Source organism: Caloenas nicobarica, chromosome 10 (assembly GCF_036013445.1).
Source record: "Caloenas nicobarica isolate bCalNic1 chromosome 10, bCalNic1.hap1, whole genome shotgun sequence".
In the NCBI taxonomy this organism is placed as follows: domain Eukaryota; kingdom Metazoa; phylum Chordata; class Aves; order Columbiformes; family Columbidae; genus Caloenas; species Caloenas nicobarica.
In genome coordinates this window covers 14,652,462-14,661,718 of record NC_088254.1, presented here as the reverse complement: position 1 = coordinate 14,661,718, position 9,257 = coordinate 14,652,462, and the positions used below count along the sequence as shown (strand labels likewise).

The following is a 9,257-nucleotide window of genomic DNA, read 5'->3' as shown; positions in this document are numbered from 1 at the left end:
AGGGCCCGCGGGCGCCGGGCGGGCGGTGCCGGCCGCGGCACGGCGCTGCTGCCCCCTCCGCCTGGGAGGAGCGAGAGGCGGCGGGCGTGGAGCGGGCCGGCGGGGGAGGGCAGGATTTAAACGAAGGGCGGTGACACCGCACAAAAGATTTCGATAGGCTTAAGTGAGGTTACAGCAAAGGCAACGGGGAGGGGGGAGCCTCCCTCAGAGCCATGCAGCGTCTGGCTGGTAGATCCGCCGCAGCCGCCTCTTCCCAATAGTTTGTCTGAAAGCCTGAGAAAGGGAATTTAAAAGAAGATTTCCTTTTTTTTTTTTTTTTTTTTCTTTTTCTTCTTTCCCTGGGAGTTGGCGACTCAGCCAGAAAACATGGCAGGAGGAGCGCAAGGCCAGGCGGGTCGCAGCATCCGCGGCTGCAGCCCGGAGCCACCACCCTTGTTTGCGGGAAGAGCCTAAGTTGGTGCCGCGGCGGCCACAGCGGGAGCCGAGCGAGGAGGGGCCGGCGGCGCCGAGTCTGCGGGGCCCTGGGCGAAGGGGCATGGACCGCGGCGGCGGGGAGCGAGCTCGCAGCGGCCGCGTGAATGATCGAGGCAGGAAGGAGTGAGGCAGCGGCAGAAGGAAGGGGAACGGATCCCGCCCGCCCCCAGCACCCGGATCCGGTGGATTTTTTCCCCCCCCCTCCCACCCTCTTTCTCTTTTTTCTTTTTTTTCCTTCCCTCCCGCGGTGCCCCCCGGCCCGGTTCCCCGCGGTGCCCCTTTCCCCCGGCCCGGCGGCGGGGTGCGCGGCGGCTCTGGGGCGGCGGGCGGGCCACACCCTCCGCGGCGCTTCCTGCGAGCCGGCGGCGCGGGGCCGCGGCGGGCGCGCCGGGGGCGGCACATGGTGCGCAGCCGCCGCCCCTCCGGCCCTTGCGAGCAGCGCCCGGCTGGCGCTCACCGACCGGAGGAGCCGGGGACGCGGTAGCAACTTGGAGGGCTGCGCCCATGCCCCAACTCCGTGCGACTGCTGGGCGTCCCTGAGGTATTCCGTCTCGTAAAGGGAACTTTGCGCAGGATCCCACAGCTGGAAGAGGTGGTGGAAGGGAGGGGAGCCAACCTGCGAAAAGGGAAAAAAAAAATATATATTTTTAGTTAAGAGATGCCGGAACGGGGCCCGGCGGCTCCCGGCGAGCGCCGGCCCGCCGCGGGAACGCCGTAGGAGCGAAGGCTGGCGCCGGAGCGGGGCGGGCGCCCCGGCGGAGCTCGCTCCCCGCAGCAGCGGCAGCCCCGGCGCCCAGAGCCCTTTCTTGCCTCCCGGCGATTAATGGAATGATGTTGCGGAAAAGGCAGAGCGATCCTGCCGGGCTCAGTCGGGACTGCGCGGGCGGCGGTGGCGGAGGCGGTGGCAGCGGGGTAGCGAGCGGCATGCGAGTGCCCCCCCGGCGCTATGGCTAGCGGCGGCTCTGGCAAGTCCAGCAGCGAGGTGTCTGGCGGCAGCATCCCCAGCAGCAGCTCCCTGCAAAGGAAGAAGCTCATCTCTATCTGCGACCACTGCAAGATCAAGATGCAACTGGTGGCTGATCTGCTTCTGCTGTCGAGCGAGACCAGGCCAGTGAACACTGAGAGCCTGTCTGTCTTCGGTGAGTCCTTCGAGAAGTGCAGGGACACGATCATTGCCAGGACCAAAGGACTCTCCATCTTGACCCATGACGTCCAGAGCCAGCTCAATATGGGACGCTTCGGGGAGGTGGGTGAAAGCCTGATGGAGATGGGGGAGCTGGTGGTCTCCCTGACCGAATGCTCTGCCCACGCTGCCTACCTGGCTGCAGTGGAGACTCCGGGGGCCCAGCCTGCTATGCCTGGCTTGGTGGATCGCTACAAGGTGACCCGATGTAGGCATGAGGTGGAGCACGGCTGTGGGGTCTTAAAGACCACCCCTTTGGCAGATATGAGCCCTCAGCTCCTGCTAGAGGTTTCTCAGAACATGTCCAAGAACTTGAAATTCCTGACAGATGCCTGTGTGCTGGCCAGTGAGAAATCCAAGGATAAATTTGCTAAGGAGCAGTTCAAACTCAGTGTCAAATGTATGAGCACCAGCGCCACTGCCCTCTTGGCGTGTGTCAAGGAGGTCAAGACTTCACCCAGCGAGCTGACCAGGAACCGATGCATCTTGTTCAGCGGACCTTTGGTGCAGTCTGTCTATGCCCTGGTGGGCTTTGCCACTGAGCCCCAGTTTTTGGGTAAAGCTGCCACCATTAATCCAGAGGGCAAAGCTGTGCAAACTGCCATCCTCGGAGGAGCCATGAGTGTGGTATCTGCTTGTGTGCTCCTGACCCAATGCCTCAGGGATATAGCCCAACACCCCGAAAGTAGCACCAAAATGAGCGATTACAGGGAAAGGTTGAGGAACTCAGCTTGCGCTGTCTCAGATGGTTGCAACCTGTTATCTCAGGCACTAAGAGAAAGATCTTCACCCAGGACTTTACCGCCAGTGAACTCCAATTCTGTGAATTAACCCCCACATCTTCTGTTTAGATCCTTGTCATTGCTAAAGGAAAATAATATCCCACCTCCTCGCCCCTTTTTTGTATACCAAAGAATTTGCTTGGATGAGCCCAATCCTTTGATTTCATGTGGTGAAGAAGCAGAACGTATTCAAACTATATGTACTAATAAAGGTAGCCAGTTTTGGCTTCTTATTATTTTACTTTAAAGTCAAGCAAGTATCTGCAGATAAATTTTCCTTTATTCGGCAAGGTCTTCACACAAATGGTAATAACAACTGTTTAAAAGTTTTTTTATATTTGGGGAGGTGGGGGTATCTTAAAAAAAAAAAGTTTTAAAAAAAGCTTTAATCGCGCTGGGTGCGGTTTTTAAAGTTTGTCTTGTCTTCCGAAATTTCCCTTCTAAATTTTACTGTTCGGTTGTGCAGGAAAAAGGTTACCTCAGTTCTCACTCATTTAAAAAAATGAAAAAACCCAACAACAAGTAGATGATGGATGTAGCTACTATTTTGTTTGTTTTTGTTTTGTATGACTTTTTTTTTTTATTTTGCATCAAGTGTTAGGTTAGAAGTGCATTTGGTGTGTAGGAGTGGAAGGACTGGAGGTTGTGATTATGTTTTCCATATGTCAATTTCCAAACTGGGGGAAAAGCTACTGTGAGTGTTTAAACAAACAAACAAATTACACTATAACAAAAGTGATTTTTAATTTTTTCCAATGTCAGTTTTTATCTTGCATGTACTGGAGTATTTATTTCATCTATTAAAATGTTATGTTTCTCAGATGTCTTTCCGTGAATCTCTTAATACTTGAATAATTGAACAACTAGGCCTGTTTGCATTGTATGTCATTTTCCCCAGGGAATGGGTGGTACAAATGTATCTGCAGTTCTAGACAGCAGCATACAGGCTGCAAATTATTTCTTTTATTTTGCTAAATACTGTCCCTCCCACAATTGCTAGCCCTCCTCCTCGGGACGCCTGTGACAGCTGCTGGTGGTTGTGGCTGTGGGAAGCTGGACAGTGCTGTGGCGTTGGGACGATTGCTCTGCAAGCGCTGGCAGGCGCCGCGAGGGGCACAGGCTGGCTTGGTCCATCTTTATCAGCGTTCCATGTTCTCTTTGAGATGTTTGTGCAATTTAATTCTTGCAGATGTAGGCCATCTGTGTTAAATACGTGAGTTTCCATATTAATTTATGAAGGATTTCTTGACAAACATTACCTTGCTGGATAGCCCTGCTTGTTCCATGTGTTGGCTTAGCGCAAAGGTTTGCTGGACTGGGCCCTTTGATTCCTCAGCGGTTTGTGTTGAAGCTTCTCAGTACAGATTTCTGTCAAAGTAGTTGTAGTTTGCAGATAACGGGAAAAGTTAGCTAACTTGAGGCCCAGTCCACCTCCAGTTGAATTCCTTGGGAATTATGAGTGGACTTTAGGGAATACTGTGGTAGATCCCGTAATTGCAATGATGCTTTTTTTTTTTTTTTTTCCAGCTTGGTCTTTGTGGACCTGTGGGGTCTGTTGCCTTCTATGTATTCCATGAAAGGTTAATAGAAGAGCAGGTCTTCTGGCAAGGAGGCTTTCTTTGTCTGCCGGGCTCCATTGCATAAGTGGATTTTTAATTTTTTTTTATAGGTCTGCAAGTTGAACAATGTTGAAAGCTACTGGAGAATGTACCTTAAAACTGTGGTTACCATGGTTTAAGCCTTTACTGCATGAGTACTGTCCTATTTATCCCTTTGAAGAAGTAAACAGTTTGGGTTTGGATACGGAACAGTCCTGGAGTAGTGAAAGGTCTTCCTTTTATAGCATTATTGTTTCTCTTGCATGAGATGCTTTTACTTAATTTCAAACATGAGTAAAACATTAATGAGTAGTAGACAAATACATCCTGTCAAAGGAGATACAAGCTAAGCTAGTATAGCCGTATCTTTGGGGTTAGAAAAAAATAATTCCTTGACTTAAGTACAGTGAACCCCAGTATTAAGTTGCATTTATTTTTAAATTAAACTTTTCTGACTTCGGGAATTCTATGATTAGGACTTTTCTTTGTGAAAAATCAGTTCAAGCTACATTCCTCTGGGGTATGATTTTCTCACTATGTTATCTCGATGCAATATAACCGTAGCTGTATATGCCATAGAAGCATGTATGTCTGCATCTGTTTTTATAAATAAATATATATACATACTGTTAGAAGTTTGACTTAGATGCCTCCACAGGTATTTCCTCAGAGGCTCTCGCATGTGCATGCAAACACATTTTCCCATCTGGATGGCAAGAACAGCTGTAGGGCTCCGGTGGGATTCGTAGGAGGCCAAGGCCATCTACGGGGAGGTCCTGTGTCTCTGTAGCATTTGCGGTTGTCTCCTCAACTATCCTTTGTCTCTCCCTCCCTCCTAGCATGTCTCTGTGGAAGCTGTGATACCATCTCAATCTGCCCTTCCTACTTTTCCGCCGTTTTGCTGAGGGGAAGGAGGAAAATGGGGCTGTGGGGAACGTAGCGCTCGCAGGACGCGGTGTCTCCTGTGGCTGCAGACAGGAGGTGAGGAGCTGGCTCCACCCTTCCCTTGCACAGATCCTGATGGTGCGGAACGTCCCGCGGGACGCGCGGAGATGGTGCAGGGCAGCGCTGCTCGGGGAGGGTGCGGTACCAGGGCAGCATCCTTTAGCTCCCTTCTTTCGAGTTACCGTGACCTACATTTGCCAGGCCTCCTTCCAGATACAAACCAGAGGGTTCTGAAGGGCAGCTCTGCAGCATGTCTGACAAAAAAAAAAAAAAAAGAAAAAAAGTAATGTCCCACTGGCTCTTTTGATGTTTCTACTTAGTAATTTTCCGTGCTGCTGAACTAATTAGATTCTTTTTGATTCATTTATACATTATCGAGGTTATATGGATCACAGTGCAGCCTCCTTATTACCTCTGCATAGGAAAGGCAATATATGATTAATTATCATAGTGCCAGTTTTTGTTGTGGTAAGATTTTAAGTGGTTTAGTGCAATTTTTGTTTTAACAAGGATACTGCAGATTCTTGCATCCTTTTTGGATTATATTTTGAAGTGAAGTCCATGCATACAAATAGTTTGTATCTTCTTTTTTAACACCAAAGAGAAACTAGCTGCTCTGACCTCTCATTGCTTTTGAGGTGTGTGCGTTTTATAACGTATAACATGAAATGTAGCCAGGCCATGATTTTAGTTAACAAGCTGATTCAAAAAAAAAATATATATATATGCACAAATAGTAAATTCACCCAACTTACTGTAACATTTTAAAACACCAGTAATTTTAACACTTCAAAATGTTCAGTCATTTCTTTCCAGAGTAGAACTCACAGAAAGGCATTGCTACCTGGCCTCAGCTTAAGAGAGTATCTGTCAAAATCTGTGCTATTCATAAATTGGTACGGCAAAGTTCAAAAAAAAAGGCTTTTGATGCAAACAAGTACAACTGTTTTTACGTACTATGAGTAAATGATTAACAGGAAAAAGTCTATATATACATATGCACATTGTGGCATTTTCTGAGCTGGAGGAGTGTGGTTCCACTACTAACTGTGAACATATGTATATTTTACATGCTGTAGAGCCGCATTTATAAAGACTTAATGTATATTGTGATGATTTAGTTGAAATGTATTCCTACAGAATATTGATTCTGATAAAAGAGATATATCAGTAGATATACTCATGTTGTTCATTTACTTTGTACTTTCTGGGACAGAAAAAATACATAATGGACTAGTTTCAGGGTGCAATTGCAGGCCACATCAAGGTCACTGATTATCACTTGGCATCATACTTTAGGCCCTTGTTGCACAAATGCTTGCAGCATTTAGGTCAATGGGTAGCGTCACTATTTCAACATAGGCTTAAACAAGCATGAGATGTAATTTCTGTTCTGGAACCTTGCTGATTTTGACAAAAGAAAATATTTCAGGGTGCTTACGTCACCTATGTCATAGATCTACTCTAACAGTGCATTTAATAAAAGGGTTAACTTATTTCTAAACACATTATGCAATGCACATTTGTAGCCAAAAATAACACTATCCCCACCAAAAGAGAATTAAGCTCATTTTTTAAATGTAAGAATTTTTTAACAGAGAAGAAGTTGTCACTTTTGTATAGTCTGTGAATTTGGTATTATCTTTTGATTGCTGCTTCATCACGGTGAAGTTCCTTATTGATTTAATACAGCAGCTGAGTCTTGGAATTTGAGATCGGAGCAATGTGTTTTCTGATTCTAAAAAAAATAAGCTCTGTAGGACAACTAGTAAACTAGCAGCAAAACGCTATTGAAAAGCAAGTACACTATTTAAGGGAATTTGGAAATGTAAATCTATGTTATTTTTCAAAACTAAGAAAAAACCGACCATGGGTCAGATAATTCCCTTCACTTTTTACCACAGGAAATGATCAAAGTAGCAGAAAATCTGCTCTTTTTGGCCAAACTTCTGTCAGAGACAGAAGGGGTCGAGCCAACACATGGTGTATGCAGCCTTGCAGCAAGAGGGGATGTGGCTGATGGGAAAGGAGGTGGAACCAGAGAAAATCTTTAGGGTAACACCTCCTATTAAACCCACAGGAATTTTCCTATTCTAGATAAAACAGAGGCCGATCCAATAAAGCAAATCTCAAACAACGCAACCTTTCTTTCCAGGCTGTTACGACGCTCGTGAATGAAGATGTGGGGCTGGGAGCGCTTGGGATGCTCTGTCGAGCAGCTGTGTTGCTGTAGGGCACCAAGGGCCTCAGGGCTTGCCCTGAGATATTTAAGAAGTACCGGCGAAAACGTCTACCTGCCAGAACAGTTTGGTGGGAAATGAAGGGGTTGGTTTTTTATTTTTACTTTTTTTTTTTTTCCCTCTCTTCCCTATCAGGCTGTTTCTAGACTTTACAAGCAGAAGCAGATGGCAGGGACCAGTACATTTTACTTTGTTCTTGCTGCCTGTGAAAGGTGCCAGATGGGCCATAATAAAGATAGAAATTCTCTTCCTGTAGCCCAGGGATAGCAAAAATGCAGAGTGTTAAGGCTGCCCTATCCTCACAGGATCACCATAACCTCTTTTGTTTTGTTTTGTTTTTTTCCTGGGGTGGGGATGACCCACTGCTTTCACTCCTTGACATTTTGCCAAGAAACTGGCAGTAAATCTCAGTGGCAACCTGACAGGGGCATTAGGACCATAAAAATATTTCACGTAGGACAGCAGACCACCACCAAGTTTGGATTATTCACAAATGGGCCAAAAAATATCCAGGCCAGGTATGAAGTGCCAGGTCAGATCCTTCATATGAGTAACCTGGAAAATTAAATACTGTGTAGTCTGAGAGGTGTTTATTTACTTGGGAATTATGTGTTATTAAATTTTTTGTATAAGAGTAGTTCAAAGGTATATTTAATTAACATAATTAGCAGTAGTATCCTGAACCATTTTCTTAATGAAGACAGACATCTATGGACATGAAGGACCTCATCCATGACTCGATGAAGCCTGTGTAATTAAATGTTAATATTTTCCGCAAACTCTGTTAAAATGTTAGGGGTCGTCTTGCGTTGCAAAGTAAGGAATTTCACATTAATTTTAATTAAGCTAAATATTTTCCTAGAACTGGTTTTATTGTAGTAGAGTCCTTTGAACCTAAGAGTTTTTTTTGGTTGGTTGGTTTTGTTGTTTGGGGTTTTGTGTGTGTTTTTGGTTCTGGGTTTTGTTTTTGTTTTGTTTTGTTAGTTTGTTTTTTAACCATGCAGCGTATGATGCTATATTCCGACAAAGTCAAAAGCAGCATTTCAAGATTAATGCAGAAATTCCTGGGGTCTTTTGTCAGTTTGCCAGACTCTTGTAACTGTTCTAACTTAAGTTTTTAGAGTTTCCTTTTATGTTAATAAAGGCTTCCTATGGCTGTAAAAGTTGAAGTTGTCTTACTCCATAGACAGCCTGGTTCTTATGTAGATACTATTTAGATTATTTAGAAATCCTGCTGGTTGCCAGATGGAGCTCTTTTGGGTTTTATGTTAAATACTTGGAAAGCTAAATAGCTTGATTTTTCTCTCCTCCCCCCCTTCCTCCCCCAACAGAATAAATAAATACTTGAAAAGTGATTACTAACAAGTTGCTAACTTCAGTTTTAAGATCAAATCAGTTTGAGGTGAAATGATGGCAAGTATGAGATACCTCAGAGTAGTTGGTTTTTGGCAGGGTTTGACTTACCTACTAACATTTTAAAGCAACAGTTTTTTTCCGGGTTTGTCTGGGTAGCAGAAAGCTGAACTTTAGTCTAGGGATAGAGGATCCTGACGAGCATCGTACATGGCCCTGAACCCTGCATTAGCGTGCAGAGCATCAGCAGCAGAGCCAGGGCAGGTCTGGCTGGCCTTTGTCTGGATTTTAGCGATTGTGAGGCTTCGTTTGGTTGAAATTCAGGAAACTGCTGAGTCCAGGAATGTTTCTCAAAAGACCAGTGCCTGTTGAGCCCTGTGGTGCTGATGAACTGTGAGACCTTCTGTTTCATACCCTGTGTACAAGGTGTTCCTCCCGTTCATGCAGAAGGTGCTCGGGAAACATTGGAAATCCATGTCCCAGCAATCATAATTCTGTTGTCAATTGCCAAATGGTCGAGACGGTAATTTTGGCCTCAAGGGTTATGTTTTCAAAGTACAGAGTTTAAAAAATGCCATTTCCTAGAGAATTTTTTCGGTTCTGTCTGGTTCACATTAAATATAGGAAGTCTCCTGAATTGGTAGGCATGCTGGTCAGGTGTACTTTGGCCCCTCTTTGCATT

General features: G+C 45.7%; 1 protein-coding gene across 1 annotated transcript; it reads left to right on the top strand.

Moving 5' to 3' along the window:
* The first annotated feature begins 172 nt into the window (after positions 1-172).
* Positions 173-3,261, top strand: TLNRD1 (talin rod domain containing 1). Its single transcript, XM_065641633.1, has one exon. It carries the CDS (start codon positions 1,421-1,423, stop codon positions 2,486-2,488), a length of 1,068 nt encoding a protein of 355 aa, XP_065497705.1. The 5' UTR covers positions 173-1,420; the 3' UTR covers positions 2,489-3,261.
* Positions 3,262-9,257: the final 5,996 nt, after the last annotated feature.

Coding starts and splice junctions, on each gene's coding strand:
- TLNRD1 (XM_065641633.1), top strand. CDS start 1,421: ATGGCTAGCGGCGGCTCTGGCAAGTCCAGCAGCGAGGTGTCTGGCGGC.